The following is a 19,321-nucleotide window of genomic DNA, read 5'->3' as shown; positions in this document are numbered from 1 at the left end:
AGGTTGCCACCTTTAAAGGGCCGTGATGGTCACAGGAAGTAAACGTTCCCCCCTCCCCGTCACGTAAACGGACATGGAGGGCCCACCTCAATTGCTTCAGCGACTCCCCTACCCCCCCCCCCCCCCCCCCCACCAACCACCGCAGCACAAGAATCAGGGCTCGCCCCCAGAAGTTGGCGGGAACCCCCGTACCCCAATGAGGATCCTCTGAGAGTCCGCCCCTGGCACGGGGCCAACCCTGGACATGTCCCACTCCAACCCCCCCTAACTCCCCAGGTGCTGTGCTTACCTTTGCAACCCCCCTCCCCCCGGGGTCCACTCGAGTGATTCAAGCCCTTTGTAAACCTCGCAGGTGTGACATCACATTGATGAGGTATGAATATTCAGGTGGCGGGGGAGCTGGCGAATTATATTCCGACTTTTTAAAATGTATTGTCATTAAGTTCTCGCTCTTTGTGGGTGGGAACCTCATTATGTCACCAGTGGGGGGGGGGCGTGGAGAATCTAGAAGACGGATCTCACCGGAGTGAGTCTCATTGGCCGATTCTCGCGGGATTTTGCTCCCGTGTTGCAGTTTCCGCTGATGGCGAATGGGGCAGCAAAGAGTCGACAGAGGGATATAGGCAGGTTGGGTGAGTGGGCACAAACTTGGCAGATGGGAATATAATGTAGGAAAAGGTGTAGTTCTGCCCTCTGGTAGGAAGAATAAATCATAGATTATCACAGAATTTACAGTGCAGAAGGAGGCCATTCGGCCCATCGAGTCTGCACCGGCTCTTGGAAAGAGCACCCTACCCAAGGTCAACACCTCCACCCTGTCCCCGTAACTCAGTAAACCCAACCAACACTAAGGGCAATTTTGGACACTAAGGGCAATTTATCATGGCCAATCCACCCAACCTGCACATCTTTGGACTGTGAGAGGAAACTGGAGCACCCGGAGGAAACCCACGCAGACACGGGGAGGATGCGCAGACTCCGCACAGACAGTGACCCAAGCCGGGAATCGAACCTGGGACCCTGGAGCTGTGAAGCAATTGTGCTAACCACTGTGCTACCGTGCTGCCCGCACCGAGCACAAAGGGATTTGGGATCATCGTGAATAAATCACAAAACACTTGCAGCCAGTCCAGCGGGTAACAGGGAAAGCAAGTTGTGGATGTGTAGAATTTACAATGCAGAAGGAGGCCATTTGGCCCGAGTCGGCATCGAACCAGAGCACCCCACTTAAGCCCACACTTCCAACCTATCCCCGTAACCCAGTAACCCCACCCAGCCTTTTTGTTGGACATCAAGGGCAATTTAGCGTGGCCAATCCACCTAACCTGCACATCTGGGATGTTGGGCGGGACAACAGCACAGTGATTAGCACAGTGTTTCAGGGTCCCAGGTTCGATTCCGGCTTGGGTCACTGTCTGTGCGGAGTCTGCAGATTCTCCCCGTGTCTGCGTGGGTTTCCTCCGGGTGCTCCGGTTTCCTCCTACGGTCCAAAGATGTGCGGGTTAGGTGGATTGGCCATGGTAAATTGCCCTTAGTGGCCAAAAAAGTTGGGTGGGGTTACTGGGTGACGGGGATAGGGTGGAGGTGTTGGCCTTGGGTAGGGGGCTCTTTCCAAGGGCCGGTGCAGACTCGATGGGCCGAATGGCCTCCTGCAAAACTCTTGGTCTCTAATGCATTCCCAATCAAAATCGCTTCACCAACCTGCAGCTGCCTAAGCTCTGGAATTCCCTTCCCAAATCTCTCCGCCTCTGGCTCACTTCCCTCATCGGACATTCCTTCAAACCTATCTCCCTGAGGAAGCTTTTGGTCGTCTGGCCAAGTGATATCTCCTCATCTGGCTCAGTGCAGTGCAAGAACAATACACTGTATCGTTCTTGTCGGATGGCCTTATTTATTACAAGAACACTTGTGGTTAAAGCTCTAAACGATTTATGAACATTAAGTGTGGTAAAATATATACAAGAGAACAGATGAAAAAAAAACAGTGAGATCACGCACAAGGAACCTCTCTCTTTGACTTCCTCCAGCCAGTCTGAGGGGTCAACTAACTCTAACTTCCACTTGTATACTCGTGAGACTCCTAGCGGTCAGCCGATGAATTACAACACCACCATGATGTCACGAGAGTCAGGTCGCGGGTTTCTATGACAACGTTGCTGCGGAATGCCTTGGGACAATTTACTTTGTGAAAGGCCTTCCAAAGAGAAGTTGCTGTTATTGTTTCCTACCAACCCCCATCTCACCTCTGGTCTCAACATTCTGTGGGTGACAGGCCTGTGAACAGGCCACATATATAATTGCCTGTCTTTCTCCCTTGTTGTTGGAGTGACTACCCTCTGAGTTCCCTTGAAACAACATTGAGAGAAACACCCTCCCTCAGACCAGGCCAGCATCTCCCCAGCCCTCCCATTCCAGCTGGTCCCAGGATCTCGGCCTGAAGCTCCCCCATCTCCCACTCTCTAACTCTCCGACGTTTATTTTGACCCTCGCGACCAGCTGGTCTTCTGGTGAATCTGGACGGAGGCCCAGCTAACGGAGAGGGTTTCTGAGGGATCGGTGGGGTGGGTAGATAGAGTGGCCGGATACCCCGAATGAAGGACGATCATTTGGAAATGAAATGAAAATCGCTTATTGTCACGAGTGGGCTTCAGATCAAGTTACTGTGAAAAGCCCCTAGTCGCCACATTCCGGCACCTGTTCGGGGAGGCTGGTACGGGAATTGAACTGGCCTGCCTTGGTCAGCTTTCAAAGCCAGCGATTTAGCCCAGTGTGCTAAACCAGCCCCTGGTTTAACGTGAGTCCAGCAGCCAGATGCAGTGGCTGTGGATGTCAAAGTCCGAGGAGCAAAAAGAGGAGGGATTCTGGATGTCCGAGGTTAAGGGCAGTGATCGTGACTCACCTTCGTGGCAACGTGGTGGAGGCTGTCAGGACGCAGAGGGCGGTGGTCTTTATTGAGGAAGGTAGGAGGGAGACAGGAAGCCACAGAGTGAGTGGAACTTATGACCCTGTGGAAGGAACCAGCCTCAAAGGTCAACATAACCGTGGTTCTCTAAATTGCCTCAATGGGATCCTCTCACTGCCAATTATCCAAGCGGCTTATGAAAAGGGGTTGCTCCCATTGGCACGACCCTTCCACGATTGGCACTACCGTACACTACCCTACACTACCCTTACACTATTTCTGTCCATTGATTGCTGGGTTTGCCCTTTACATGGTGGAAGGAGGAGGCAGCTCTGACCACAGTGAAATGAAAAAATGAAATGAAAAATAGCTTGTCACGAGTAGGCTTCAATGAAGTTACTGTGAAAAGCCCCTAGTCACCACATTCCGGCGCCTGTCCGGGGAGGCTGGTACGGGAATCGAACCGTGCTGCTGGCCTGCTTGGTCTGCTTTAAAAGCCAGCGATTTGGCCCAGTGAGCTAAACCAGCCCCTGGGTCAGTGCCTGACCTTCTCGATCTTGCTGTGGTTGAGGAAATCCACTTTCCCCGGCCCTGTCGGCAACCGGCTGCATCCTGATGGAACGCCCTCAACCTCCGGCCTGCCTGCCGTTCCCGCCCTTCCATCCCTAACCCTTGACCTGGGGAATGTCCGTACCGGTCACCAAACAGAGAGATTACACAATGCTGCTCCTCCTGCGGTGCGCCCTCACACGGTTTGCCTCCATCACGAGGCGCGGGGTTGTTACAGCGCCGGATCCTCCTCCGGCCATGGGCAGCGTCACAGGAGGTCCAGGCTGTCCAACAGCTCCAAAAACCATCCTGCACAGCTTCCAGAAGGGAACAAATACAGAGACTGTCAGTGATAAAGAGAACAATTTAACATTCAGGTACAGCAAACAATCAGGAGATTAAACGTCACGTTAGTGTTTTGAACAAGGGGATTGAAATGATCGCGGGAAAGTGCCCCATTGTCTGTCCTGTGATGCTAATGGAGTTGCCTTCTCCAGTATCCCCCACATTGTATCACCTTCACTGCTCCCTGGGAGTGCTCTGTCTGTCCTGTCACCCCCTTCTGGGTGCATCTCCATCCAGCCAATTGCAAAGCAGCTTCCTTTCGATCAGTGCAGTCCCCCTTTAAGAGGGACAGACTGCCTTTAGGAGCAGGAGGCGAGGGTGGAGCCTATGCTGTACCTCCAGCTGAGGGGGGGGAGGGAGCCTGCCAGCAATATGGGTCACAGTCAGCTGAACGTGAACAATCAGGGAAACGAGGAGTCAGCACGCAGTTTGCGTGCGAACAGTCTCAGTGGGACTGGGGCTTGGCTCAGTTACAAATCGTAATCCCTGCATCTTAAATGGGCGGCACGGTGGGACTGTGGTTAGCACTGTTGCTTCACAGCTTCAGGCTCCCAGGTTCGATTCCCGACTAGGGTCACGTTCTCCCCGTGTCTACGTGGGTTTCCTCCGGGTGCTCCGGTTTCCTCCCACAAGACCCAAAAAATTGGGTAATTTGGACATTCTGAATTCTCCCTCCGTGTACCCGAACAGGTGCCGGAATGTGGCGACTAGGGGCTTTTCGCAGTAACTTCATTGCAGTGTTAATGTAGCCTACTTGTAACAATAAAGATTATTACCAATTGAAAGTAAGGGGCAAACAAATCCACAATGTCCGCAATGTTTTTGTGGAAGCTTTGGAAAGGCTTCAGAGGAGATTTACTAGGATGTTGCCTGGTATGGAGAGAAGGTCTTACGAGGAAAGGCTCAGGGACTTGAGGTTGTTTTCGTTAGAGAGAAGAAGGCTGAGAGGTGACTTAATAGAGACATATAAGATAGTCAGAGGGTTAGATAGGGTGGACAGTGAGAGTCTTTTTCCTCTGATGGGGATGACCAACACGAGGGGACATAGCTTTAAATTGAGGGGTGGTAGATATAGGACAGATGTCAGAGGCAGTTTCTTTACTCAGAGAGTAGTAGGGGTGTGGAACGCCCTGCCTGCAACAGTAGTAGACTCGCCAACTTTAAGGGCATTTAAGTGGTCACTGGATAGACATATAGATGAAAATGGAATAGTGTAGGTCAGATAGGCTTCAGATGGTTTCACAGGTCGGCGCAACATCGAGGGCCGAAGGGCCCGTACTGCGCTGTAATGTTCTATGTTCTATGTTCTAATGTCGCACTGCAATCTAAGACTGTTGTTCCACTATAAACCTGGTGATGGAGTCTTCGGACCCCCAATCGAGGTTAGTGGCATTCTCTGCCTCTGTTTTTCTGATGGTATTCTATCCATTCCCGTCTTTACGAGTGTTGAGGGTCTGGGGTCAGAAACTCCAAAGTATATTTTGAAGTCCACCTGCCATATAACCTTGATGTTGAATTTGGCTGGGATGGGCACAAGAGCCTTCCCTTCAGATGTGATTCAACAGACTTCCCAGACACTAATCAAACAAGCTTTATTCTAAGAACTTAGTTAACATTTATATAAACACACATCAAGATTTTTAAAAATCAATTATAAACATAAAGACACCACACAGCTATGCATAACACTTAATTAATTCTCCCTTAACTGTTCCAATTCAAAAACAAAATCCACTAAACCAAAACCCCCTTTTTAAGGGCGTGGCCCAGCACACTGCATTCTCACTTGAATAAGACTGGCTTTCCCGGAGATTCTGACTCCGTCTCACCAGCAGGTTTAAACCCTTCCGGAAAGCAAACTCTATCTCTTGAGTTACCAAAGCAGGTAGCTATAATCAATGTTTTTTTTTAACTGGAACAGGTATTTAAATGAAAATAGAGAGAGACAGGACAAAACACTTATTTTCTCTTTCTGTAGTCCACAGCAGTCAAAACTGAAAGCAAACCCCCCCCCCCCCGCAAAAAAAACCTCTCAGCCACAGCCCAGCTCCACCCACAAAATGACATCACTGAAGTCATGGGACAAGAAAGGGACACTCCCATGGTAGCGAGGTTCGTTCTTGAACCTGCACAGCTCCCACTGACTAGTTTAGGTGTGGTATATAGACAGATTTTTAGGTGTCAGACTCAAGTGGGGCCTCACGGTAGCATGGTGGTTAGCATCAATGCTTCACAGCTCCAGTGGTCCCAGGTTCGATTCCCGGCTGGGTCACTGTCTGTGTGGAGTCTGCACGTCCTCCCCGTGTGTGCGTGGGTTTCCTCCGGGTACTCCGGTTTCCTCCCACAGTCCAAAGATGTGCGGGTCAGGTGGATTGGCCATGCTAAATTGCCCGTAGTGTAAGGTTAATGGGGGGATTGTTGGGTTACGGGTATACGGGTTACGTGGGTTTAAGTAGGGTGATCATTGCTCGGCACAACATCGAGGGCCGAAGGGCCTGTTCTGTGCTGTAGTGTTCTATGTTCTAAGTGCGTGGCTTTGACAAGACACAGCTGGCCAATGCAGCCTCAGCTTCCGTCTTTCCTGACTGTAACCCGCTTGAAGGCCCTCCAACTATTCTACTCCGCCAGCAGCACTCTGCCTCCTTGACTTATTTCCTAGGGGGTCTAGCCTCCCTGCACAACTTCAATGAAACGTTAGCCCAACAACGAGGCAACAACTCTAGCCCGCCCACGCAGCTTCAACTATACTGATCCACCCGCAGGGCCCCGCCTCCTCAGATTTTCATGGTGGTGATCTAGCCTACCAATACACGTTTGGCACCACTGCCCCCCACCTTGGCACCTCCCCTGTCCCAAGTTCTCCTTTTCAGATTCATTTGATACGCAACCAGGTCACCGTCGGACAGGCTCAATGCACTGACTGTGGGTGGTAAATAAAATGTACTCGCCTCTTACCGAGGATCTGACGCAAGCATTCTGCGGACTACACCAAATTGTTGTGGTGGAATTCCACAAAGTAACCGCTGGAGACTGGAATACAGGTTTCGGTCAATTTATCCTTCCAAGATGCGGGGAGAGCTCTACATCAGAGGGACCTCCGAGGCAGGACTCTGCCAGCTTCCAGTTCCTCTCTGTATTTATTGTCGTGTGAGAGTACTTTTAAGAAATGGGTGTTTAAGAAAGGTACCTTTAAGAAATGTTTGGCTGCTCATGTTACTGCAGTGATGTCAGAGTGTGGGTGGAGCTGAGCTCTGGCTCTGCTTTTTAGTTTTACTTTGAGAAAAGCTTGGGTGTGTCTGTGTCTTTTTGGTTTTGTTTTCAGTGTTGGAGCTGAAGTCAGACAGAGCAGTTGTACTGCTGTTCTCTCTGCCATCAAAAGACTATCTCTTCATCATTTGGTGAATTCAGAATTATAAATGTTTTCAGTATTGAATGTAAACCCTGATGTGCTTCTGTTTAGAGGTTTGTTAAGTCTTTTGGATGTTAAAAGGACAGCTTAAAGGATTACTTAGTGTTGTATTCTTTGGGGGCTATCTTTGAATTAATGGTTGCTAAGATATTCACTGTTTGTTTTAAAAAGGTTAACTTGAGTTAATAGAATAAACAATGTTTGTTTTAAAAAATACTTTTCCATTTCTGCTGTACCACACCTGTAGAGTGGGCCGTGTGCTCCCCATACCACAATCTATTGAAAGTTGTGGATCAGGTGAGCTCCATGCTACACGCACACATTTCTTGAATTCCAAACATGTCCCCATGTAGATTTACACAAACCAAATGGCTTTGTTCCAGGTACGGGATCCACCCGACTCAGGCTATCCGTCTTTCTCCTTATCACCTGCAGGCTAACCTAATCCCTCTGACTCCATGGGCGGGATTCTCCGACCCCCCCGCCGGGTCGGATAATCGCCGGGGGGCCGGCGTCAATCCCGCCCCCGCCGTGCCCCGAATTCTCCGCCACCAGAGATTCGGCGGGGGCGAGAATCGCGCCGCGCCGGGCCCCCCGTGGCGATTCTCCGGCCCGCGATGGGCCGAAGTCTCGCCGCTGTCAGGCCTCTCCCGCCGGCGGGAATCAAAACACCTACCTGACCAGCGGGACTGGCGGCGCGGGCGGGCTCCGGGGTCCCGGGTGGGGGGGGGGGGGGGGGGTGTAGGGCTATCTGGCCCTGGGGGTTGCCCCCACGGTGGCCTGGCCCGCGATCGGGGCCCACCGATCGGCAGGCGGGTCTGTGCCGTGGGGGCACTCTTTTCCTTCCGCCTTCTCCGTGGTCTTCACCATCGCGGAGGCGGAAGTGACCCCCTCCCCTGCGCATGCTCCTGGATGACGTCAGCAGTCACTGACGCTCCAGCACATGCGCGGACTTACGCCGGTCAGCAAAGTCCTTTCGGCCCCGGCTGCCGGCTGGCATGGCGCCAAAGGCCATGTGAGGGTTGGCCCCTAAAGGTGCAGAGACGTCTGCACCTTTGGGGCGGCCTGACGCCGGAGTGGTTCACGCCACTCCGACACGCCGGGACCCCCCGCCCCACCGGGTAGGGGAGAATCCCGGCCCATGTGTGTCCTGCTACTGTCCTGATCTGTGCTGACTCAGAGCTGCCCTCGTACTGACTACCCCCTCGAGGAGCAAAAGGTTTGTTTAGACACAAAAATGGAAATGCTGGAAAATCTCAGCAGGTCCAGCAGCATCTGTAAGGTGTTTGTTTGATTGCCTGGCAACATCTGTTTGTTCAGACAACTGATCAGATTGATATGGGCCCTGGAGACGCATAAGATTCAATTAATGTGTAGCTCACTGTCCACATAAGCATTTCCTTTCTGGAAATGTTGGTTATAACTCTTTCTCATACATATGTTAGTATAATCCCTTGAATACATTTATTTTATCTGAAATCTCCCCTAACAGAAGGACAACAATGGTTCAATCAACTGATTTCTGGGATAAGGGGTCTGGCCTAGGAACAGAGGTTGAACAGGTTAGGTCTACATCCCCTGCCATTTAGAAGATAGAGAGGCAATCTCATTGACACATACAAGATGCTAAAGGCGCTTGCTGAGGTGGTCCCTGTGTCGGGGAATGTAAATCAGGAGGGGTGGGGACGACATCTCGGGATAAGGAGCCAATTACTTAGGATGAGGAGAAATGGCTTTACTCACAAGGGTTGTTCTGTTACAATTCTCTTTCCCAGAGGTTTGCTTGTGGAAGTTCAGTTATGGAGTTTCAGGTTAGGGATGAACAGGTCTTTGAGCTCTGGGAGACTGAGGGTGGTGCGAGGAGTAGGCCTGAGGTCGATCAGTCCTGATGGTTTGGAATGGTAGGGCTGCAGACTCAAGGTGAGGATAAATTTCCTCCCCCCCACCCCCCGCTCCTATTTCCAACGTTCAAACGCAGTCAGAGACACCATCCTGAATCAGGGAGGCGCACAACAGTGGGCAAGACTTCACAACAGGACTGGGGAACTTCCTCTGCCCCGAAACTAACCGTGTTGCCATGGTAAGCTATGGGTAGGCCAGCGACGCATTAGCACAGCGTTAAGTATTCAGCTAGATATTTACTTGAGTGGTAGTCCGCTGTCCGATGCTCACACCTGTCTCCGTACGTCCCGGCCTTGCAGGTACACATACAGGTGTTCTCCACCATCACGGTTTTTCCATTATTTGAACAGGGAGAACATCGGCACGGGTCAAAGTTTGCCATGAACTCCATCATGGCCCGTTCCAGGTGGCGGCGTTTGGTGACAGCACAGAATATCCCCTTCACCAATCCCAAAATGGGCCGGAGCTGCAGAATCAAATCACAGAGATCAACTGAGCGACTGAGAGAGAGAGAGAGAGTGAGATAAAGTGAGATCAACTGAGAGGAAGTGAGAGAATGCGAGAGACAGGGAGAGAGAGAGGGAGTGAGATTGATTTTGAGAGTGTAAGAGTGAGATGGACTGAGACTGAAAGAGAGTTAGTGAATAACAGAGAGAGTGAGAGTGGTTAGTAAGTTTGCAGATGGCACCAAGATTGGTGGCATAGTGGATAGTGAAGAAGGTTATACAAGGTTGCAACAGGATCTTGACCAATTGGGCCAGTGGGCCGATGAATGGCAGATGGAGTTTAATTTGGATAAATGTGAGGTGGTGCATTTTGGCAGATCAAATCGGGGGCGGAATTCTCCGACCCCCCGCAGGATGGCCGGAAATGGCCGGAATTCTCCGCCACCCGGGAATCGGGGGGGGGGGGGGGGGGGGGGCGGGAATCAGGCCCCGGTCGGCGGGTCCCCCGCGGCGATTCTGGCCCGCGATGGGCCGAAGTCCCGCCACTGTCAGGCCTCTCCCGCCGACATGGTTTAAACCACCTCTGTGCCGGTGGGAGCAGGCGGCGCGAGCGGGCCCCGGGGTCCTGGGGGGGGCGCGCGGGGCGATCAGACCCCAGGGGGTGCCCCCACGGTGGCCTGACCCGCGATTGGGTCCCACCGATCGGCAGGCGGGCCTGTGCCGTGGGGGCACTCTTTCTCCGCCATGGTGGAGGCCGTGGCGGCGGCGGAAGAGACCCCCTCCACCGCGCATGCGCCGGTGGTGATGTCAGCGGCCGCTGACGCTCCAGCGCATGCGCGGACTCACGCCGACCGGCGAAGGCCTTTCAGCCACCCCCGACGCCGGCTGGCGTGGCGCCAAAGGCCATTGGCGTCAGTCGGCAGAGCGGGAGCCACTCCGCACCTTTGGGGAGGGCCGCGCCGGAGTGGTTGGCGCCACTCCGCTACGCCGGGACCCCCCGCCCCACCGGGTAGGGGAGAATACCGCCCCAGGGCAGGACCCACTCAGTTAACGGTAGGGAGTTGAAGAGAGTTACAGGTCAAAGAGATCTAGGGGTACAGGTTGCCTTTAAAATGTTGTCCTTTAAAAAGCAGTTAGACAGTTACATGGGCCGGGTGGGTGTAGAGGGATTTAGGCCAAATGCGGGCAAGTGGGACTAGCTTAGTGATAGAAACTGGGCGGCATGGACAAGCTGGGCCGAAGGGCCTGTTTCCATGCTGTAAACATCTAGGACTCTATTTTCCGAACATTACTGTGCAAGAGGCTTGTATGGATGAATGTGGGTGTGAATAACTCAGGACAGCAGACTGCAGAGTTCAAAAGGTTAGGTGTGAAGGCAAGTATTTTGAACTGGATGAGCAGAGCTGGAAGGGAGTAGCAGTGGGCACCATGAATGGAAACTTGCATTGGCAAGATAAGGGAAATGACTTGAAATTATCAAATGCGTTTCAAAAGGAACATCACAGATTGCAAATGCGTGGCGCAGAGTGACAAGTTTACTTTTATCGAAAAAGTAGTGGCCATAACACATGTAAAGTCTGAGAAAGGGAATGTCTAATGGATTGCAGAACAATAGAGTTAAGGGTGAAAGGGAAAAAAAAAATATTCAAAGAGAGATAGAAGACTGTCTTGATAAGTGTGGTTATGAGATGTTGAAGCATTTTACGCTGGAGACAGACCTGTAGAAAAACAGCTGCCATGACCCTGAGAGGTGTTGGTGTCGACAAAGCTTTGAAACATCTTTTGCCATCCGATATCAGAGGAGAGAGAGGGAGCCTGTGTAAGATTTCCCCTATCACCACAGCAGATTTGGGGTAACATTACTGGAACATTTATAGATTAAAATCTATGAGGGCTGTTGCTTATAAGCTCTGAGTTAATTAAGCAGAAACCTTTTGGGAAATTTTGTAGAAGTACTATTAATTGTGTGAATATAATCTTGTCTTTAAAATCATTCTTCTCCTTTTTTAAATAAATGTTTCAATGTATTTTTTAAATGTTCATAAGTGGTTTGAAATTCTTCCTCCTGACGTTGGATACCTTCTCATGAAATACAAATTGCAAATTGTTGTGATAGCTTGTTCAAGTTTCCCTTTAGAATTTGGGCAGCCTGGTACTTACCTGCTGGCAGATCATAACACTGAGTGAGACTGAGTGAGATTGAGAGAGAATGAGACTGCGAGAGTGATACTCAGAGAGAGTGAGTGACAAAGGTAGTGGGAGCAAATGAGAGAGAGAGTGAGACTGAGACTGGCTGAGAGTGAGGAACTGAGAGAGACAGTAGGAGAAAGACCCTTAATGACCAGACCACCAGAAGCTAATCTGATTGATGAGATTCCAGCCCAGTTATTGTCGGACAAAGGACTGTTATCTCTGGTTAATTTATTGCCATTCGTTTGTTCTATGCGTGTGCTGATTGATTCTACGTGGCGATTCGCGTGGCCACTTCAGAGGTATGTTAGAGCGAAACAGACAGTGACAAATGGTGCCGGATCTAGAAACGAGAGAAAATCCTCATCACTGAAAAACATTAGTGACCCAATGAAGTTTGTGGGACAATCCTGCAGCCCACATGTCACTGGATTTCAGAAACTCAGGTGTGCAATTTGCTGTGGCGAAATTTAAATTATAAACCTCCAGTGGAAAATCTCATATCGATCCCTCATAAGAGCATTCTGTCTCTCCCTCACCCCATCCCACCAAGAGAGATCTGGACAGGAATATTGTGAGAATGGGTTTTTAAAAAATTATTTGTGGGGAATATTACATTATTTGGAAAAAGGCTCTGTGTGTGTGTGTGTAAGCGCAAATCAATTAAGGGAAAGGAGTAAATGATAATACTAATCGCTTATTGTCACAAGTAGACTTCAATGATCCCGTACCAGCCTTCCCAAACAGGCGCAGGAATGTGGCGACTAGGGGCTTTTCACTTTTCACAGTAACTTCATTTGAAGCCTACTTGTGACAATAAGCGAATTTCATTTCATTTCATGAAGTTACTGTGAAAAGCCCCTAGTCGCCACCTTCCGCCACCTGTTCGGAGAGGTCGGTAAAGGGAATTGAACCCACGCTGCTGGCCTTGTTCTGCATTACAAGCTAGCTGTGGTAAACCAGCCCCATCTAAAGGTATTAGATGCATGCATTTGTTACAAGACTTCCCTGGTCAATGGTTTATATTACAGTACCAGGGTCCCAGGTTCGATTCCCGGCGTGGGTCACTGTCTATGCGAAGTCTGCAATGTTCTATCTGTGTCTGCGTGGGTTTCCTCCGGGGGCTCCGGTTTCCTCCCACAAGTCCCGACAGACGTGCTGTTCGGTGAATTGAACATTCTGAATTCTCCCTCTGTGTACCCGAACAGGTGCCGGAATGTGGAGACGAGGGGCTTTTCACAGTAACGTCATTGCAGCGTTAATGTAAGTCAACTTGTGACAATAGTGAAGATTATTATTATTTTATTATTATAAACCGGATTTAAGAAACTCAGGTGTGTAATTTGCTGTGGTGAAATTTAAATTCTAAGCCTCCAATGGGCAGTCTCATATTGGTCCCTCCGACAAACATTCCGTCCCTACCTCACCCCACCCCACCAGGAGAGATCGGGACACTTCATTGCCGAGTTAATGTAAGCCTACTTGTGACAATAAAGATGATTTAAATAATAAATAAATAAACGCAACTGCTTGTGACAATGATAAAGATTATTATGATATTATTATAAGTAAATAGGTTAGGTTTCGAAATTTGCATTAGGAGATACGTAGGTTTTTTTTTTTCAGCTGTTAAATTTCAAAGGGAGGACCCTGGGTCACTGTCCGTTTGCACATTCTCCCCGTGTCTGCGTGGGTTTCACCCCCACAACACAAAAATATGCAGGTTAAATGAAATGGCAACACTAAATTGCCCCTTGATTGGAAAAAAATAATTGGATACTCTAAATTTTGCACAGTGCGCTAAATCGCTGGCTTGTAATGCAAAACACAGCCAGCAGCGTGGGTTCAATTCCCGTAACAGCCTCCCTGAACAGGCGCTGGAATGCAGCAACGAGGTGCTTTTCACAGTAACTTAATTGAAGCCGACTTGTGACAATAAGTGATTATTATTATTATTATTATTTTACAAACAAATTTCAAAGGGAGGTAAAACGAGGAAAGGTTATTATGCTTCCTTTGATCTGAGCCAGGGAAAACACAGTTCACAGTTTGGAAAAATACAGTTCAAGAAATTATAGGTGAAATGCAAAAAGTATATTTATAGAGAGATTTTGAGAGGATTTGTGACTTGCTTCCTGAGCGAAAGAACTTCAGGCTGACAGACGAGGAAGCTTCAATCAGTCATCCAGTCAAACCAGAAAACTGGGCTGCGATAAACAATCCCATATTTTGTTATTTTGTTATTTACACCACAGAAGGAAGCCATTCGACCCATCATTGGCCGGGGCATTGAGTATAAGAATTGGCAAGTCATGTTGCGGCTGTATAGAACCTTAGTTAGGTCACACTTGGAGTATAGTGTTCAATTCTCGTCGCCACACTACCAGAAGGATGTGGAGGCTTTAGAGAGGGCGCAGAAGAGATTTACCAGGATGTTGCCTGGTATGGAGGGCATTAGCTATGAGGAGCGGTTGAATAAACTCGGTTTGTTCTCACTGGAACAACGGAGGTTGAGGGCCGACCTGATAGAGGTCTACAAAATTATGAGGGGCATAGACAGAGTGGATAGTCAGAGGCTTTTCCCCAGTGGAGGGGTCAATTACTAGGGGGCATAGGTTTAAGGTGCGAGGGACAAGGTTTAGAGGAGATGTACGAGGCAAGTTTTTTACACAGAGGGTAGTGGGTGCCTGGAACTCGCTGCCGGAGGAGGGGGTGGAAGCAGGGACGATAGTGACATTTAAGGGCATCTTGACAAATACATGAATAGGATGGGAATAGAGGGATACAGACCCCGGAAGTGCAGAAGATTTTAGATTAGACGGGCAGCATGGTCGGCACAGGCTTGGAGGGCTGAAGGGCCTGTTCCTGTGCTGTACTTTTTTTATTCTTTGTTCTATGTCTGAACCGGCTCCCAAAAGTGCTACCCAGCTAGTCTTATTTCCCAGCCCTGTCTCCGTATCCCTCTGAATTAATCACTTTCAAATATAAATCCAGCTCTCTTTAGAATCCTCCTGTGGAACCCACTCCCCAAGGCTGCGCATTCCAAACCCCTACTCTCTGAGTTCTCCTCATCTCACTCCGAGCTCTCTTGCTGACCGTCCTGAACATTTATTGGATTTCCACAGCAGAGCGGAAGCTGGTTTGAGAACTCATGTGGTATGCATTATTAATGAGAAAGTAGCTTTGGCTTCGGTAATATCACTGGACAGAGGATTACTGGCCTTATTTCTGCCGAGATTGGTATGTTTCATTCTCGTTTTCAGAATACAGAAAAAAGGTGACGGCCTGAAGTCATGTTTCCCTCTGGGATATGGTTTGCTCAGCAATTAACATCTACTGTGGCCCGAACAAGATGGAAAGGATTTGAATTTATCACAAACAATATCACATCCCAACTGACAATGGGAGGGATCAGAAGGTTAAAGGTCACAGTCACACTGGAATACTGGGAGAGGTCAGGTGGTCGCAGGTGACAGTCCCAGGTGAATAATTCAGGAACAGATGCAGGGGTTTAAGCTGTTGGGGTGGTGTTCACTCACCTTGAAGTCCACCACAGTGGGATTGTCCCAGACAGATTCCTGCCATTGTCCATATTGGCTTGTGGGGAACTTTCGGCCTTTCTGCCAGGCAAGAGCTGCGGCAAACTCGGCCCGGCCACCTCGTACCATTGACACTGACGTCTCCGCAGATTCCAAAATCGAACCTGAGCACAACACAAGTCTCAGACCTGAGAGTCTATAACACCAATATAGAGTACACTACAGGTCCAATATAGGGTATACTGCAGGCCCAATATAGGGTATACTGCAGGTCCAATATAGAGCATACTGCAGGTCCAATATAGAGCATACTGCAGGACCAATATAGGGTGTACTGCAGGTCCAATATAGAGCATACTGCAGGTCCAATATAGAGTATACTGCAGGTCCAATATAGGGTATACTGCAGGTCCAATATAGAGCATACTGCAGGTCCAATATAGAGTACACTACAGGTCCAATATAGGGTATACTGCAGGCCCAATATAGGGTATACTGCAGGTCCAATATAGGGTATACGGCAGACCCAATATAGAGCATACTGTAGGTCCAATATAGGGTATACTGCAGGTCCAATAGAGGGTATACTGCAGGCCCAATGTAGGGTATACTGCAGGCCCAATAGAGGGCATACTGCAGGTCCAATATAGCGTATACTGCAGGCCCAATATAGAGCATACTGCAGGTCCAATATAGGGTACACTGCAGGTCAAATATAGAGCATACTGCAGGCCCAATAGAGGGCATACTGCAGGTCCAATATAGGGTATACTGCAGGTCCAATATAGGGTATACTGCAGGCCCAATAGAGGGCATACTACAGGTCCAATATAGGGTATACTGCAGGTCCAATATAGGGTATACTGCAGGCCCAAGATAGAGCATACTGCAGGTCCAATATAGGGTATACTGCAGGTCAAATATAGAGCATACTGCAGGTCCAATATAGAGCATACTGCAGGTCCAATATAGAGTACACTGCAGGTCCAATATAGAGCATACTGCAGGTCCAATATAGGGTATACTGCAGGTCCAATATAGGGTATACTGCAGGTCCAATATAGGGTATACTACAGGTCCAATATAGAGCATACTGCAGGTCCAATATAGGGTATACTGCACTTCCAATATAGAGTATACTGCAGGTCCAATATAGAGCATACTGCAGGTCTAAAATAGAGCATACTGCAGGTCCAATATAGGGTATACTGCAGGTCCAATATAGAGCATACTGCAGGTCCAATATAGAGCATACTACAGGTCCAATATAGGGTATACTGCAGGTCCAATATAGAGCATACTGCAGGTCCAATATAGGGTACACTACAGGTCCAATATAGAGCATACTGCAGGTCCAATATAGAGTATACTGCAGGTCCAATATAGGGTACACTACAGGTCCAATATAGGGTATACTGCAGGTCCAATATAGAGTATACTGCAGGTCCAATATAGGGTATACTGCAGGTCCAATATAGAGCATACTGTAGGTCCAATATAGGGTATACTGCAGGTCCAATATAGAGCATACTGCAGGTCCAATATAGAGCATACTGCATGTCCAATATAGGGTATACTGCAGGTCCAATATAGAGTATACTGCAGGTCCAATATAGGGTATACTGCAGGTCCAATATAGAGCATACTGCAGGTCCAATATAGAGTATACTGCAGGTCCAATATAGCGCATACTGCAGGTCCAATATAGGGTACACTACAGGTCCAATATAGAGCATACTGCAGGTCCAATATAGAGTATACTGCAGGTCCAATATAGAGCATACTGCAGGTCCAATATAGGGTATACTGCAGGTCCAATATAGAGTATACGGCAGGTCCAATATAGAGCATACTGCAGGTTCAATATAGAGTACACTACAGGTCCAAAATAGGGTATACTACAGGTCCAATATAGAGCATACTGCAGGTCCAATATAGAGCATACTGCAGGTCCAATATAGAATATACTGCAGGTCCAATATAGAGCATACTACAGGTCCAATATAGAGCATACTGCAGGTCCAATATAGGGTATACTGCAGGTCCAATATAGAGCATACTGCAGGTCCAATATAGAGTACACAGCAGGTCCAATATAGAGTATACTGCAGGTCCAATATAGAGTACACAGCAGGTCCAATATAGAGTACACAGCAGGTCCAATATAGGGTATAATGCAGGTCCAATATAGAGTATACTGCAGGTCCAATATAGAGTAAACAGCAGGTCCAATATAGGGTATACTGCAGGTCCAATATAGAGCATACTGCAGGTCCAATATAGAGCATACTGCAGGTCCAATATAGAGCATACTGCAGGTCCAATATAGAGTACACTACAGGACCAATATAGAGCATACTGCAGGTCCAATATAGAGTATACTGCAGGTCCAATATAGAGCATACTGCAGGTCCAATATAGAGTATACTGCAGGTCCAATATAGAGCATACTGCATGTCCAATATAGAGCATATTGCAGGTCCAATATAGGGTACACTACAGGTCCAATATAGAGCATACTGCAGGTCCAATATAGGGTACACTACAGGTCCAATATAGAGCATGCTGCAGGTCCAATATAGAGCATACTGCAGGTCCAATATAGAGCATGCTGCAGGTCCAATATAGGGTATACTGCAGGTCCAATTTAGGGTATACTGCAGGTCCAATATCGAGCATACTGCAGGTCCAATATAGAGCATACTGCAGGTCCAATATGGAGTATACTGCAGGTCCAATATAGAGCATACTGCAGGTCCAATATAGAGCATACTGCAGGTCCAATATAGAGCATACAGCAGGTCCAATATAGAGCATACTGCAGGTCCAATATAGGGTATACTGCAGGTCCAATATAGAGTATACTGCAGGTCCAATATAGAGCACACTGCAGGTCCAATATAGAGTACACTGCAGGTCCAATATAGAGCATACTGCAGGTCCAATATAGAGTATACTGCAGTTCCAATATAGGGTATACTGCAGGTCAAATATAGAGTATACTGCAGGTCCAATACAGAGCATACTGCAGGTCCAATATAGAGCATACTGCAGGTCCAATATAGGGTATACTGCAGGTTCAATATAGAGTATATTGCAGGCCCAATATAGAGCATACTGCAGGTCCAATATAGGGTATACTGCACGTCCAATATAGAGTATACTGCAGGTCCAATATAGAGCATACTGCAGGTCCAATATAGAGCATACTGCAGGTCCAATATAGGGTATACTGCAGGTCCAATATAGGGTATACTGCAGGTCCAATATAGAGCATACTACAGGTCCAATATAGAGTACACTACAGATCCAATATAGAGCATACTGCAGGTCCAATATAGAGTATACTGCAGGTCCCATATAGGGTACACTACAGGTCCAATATAGGGTATACTGCAGGTCCAATATAGAGCATACTGCAGGTCCAATATAGAGCATACTGCAGGTCCAATATAGGGTATACTGCAGGTCCAATATAGAGCATACTGCAGGTCCAATATAGGGTACACTACAGGTCCAATATAGAGCATACTGCAGGTCCAATATAGAGCATACTGCAGGTCCAATATAGAGCATACTGCAGGTCCAATATAGAGTATACTGCAGGTCCAATATAGAGCATTATGCAGGTCCAATATAGGGTACACTACAGGTCCAATATAGAGCATACTGCAGGTCCAATATAGAGTATACTGCAGGTTCAATATAGAGCATACTGCAGGTCCAATATAGGGTATACTGCAGGTCCAATATAGAGTATACGGCAGGTCCAATATAGAGCATACTGCAGGTTCAATATAGAGTACACTGCAGGTCCAATATAGGGTATACTGCAGGTCCAATATAGAGCATACTGCAGGTCCAATATAGAGCATGCTGCAGGTCCAATATAGAGTACACTACAGGTCCAATATAGAGCATACTGCAGGTCCAATATAGGGTATACTGCAGGTCCAATATAGAGCATACTGCAGGTCCAATATAGAGTACACAGCAGGTCCAATATAGAGCATACTGCAGGTCCAATATAGAGTATACT

At 48.4% G+C, this 19,321-nt stretch overlaps 1 protein-coding gene across 1 annotated transcript in view; it reads right to left on the bottom strand.

Annotated features, from left to right (window-relative positions):
- LOC119969950 (complement component C6-like) overlaps nucleotides 1–19,321 on the bottom strand; it is a 123,169-nt gene that overhangs the window by 41,875 nt on the left and 61,973 nt on the right. The window contains exons 8-10 of the mRNA XM_038803917.1: nucleotides 15,283–15,446; nucleotides 9,348–9,573; nucleotides 3,597–3,768 (exon numbers count right to left, since the gene is read on the bottom strand). Coding sequence (XP_038659845.1) covers nucleotides 3,597–3,768; nucleotides 9,348–9,573; nucleotides 15,283–15,446 — 562 coding nt within the window. The remainder of the gene's footprint in view (nucleotides 1–3,596; nucleotides 3,769–9,347; nucleotides 9,574–15,282; nucleotides 15,447–19,321) is intronic.

The sequence above is a fragment of the Scyliorhinus canicula genome, chromosome 8 (assembly GCF_902713615.1).
Source record: "Scyliorhinus canicula chromosome 8, sScyCan1.1, whole genome shotgun sequence".
NCBI classification, from domain to species: Eukaryota; Metazoa; Chordata; class Chondrichthyes; order Carcharhiniformes; family Scyliorhinidae; genus Scyliorhinus; species Scyliorhinus canicula.
Note: the sequence above shows the minus strand (reverse complement) of the source record. Positions and strands in the feature narration are given on the sequence as shown.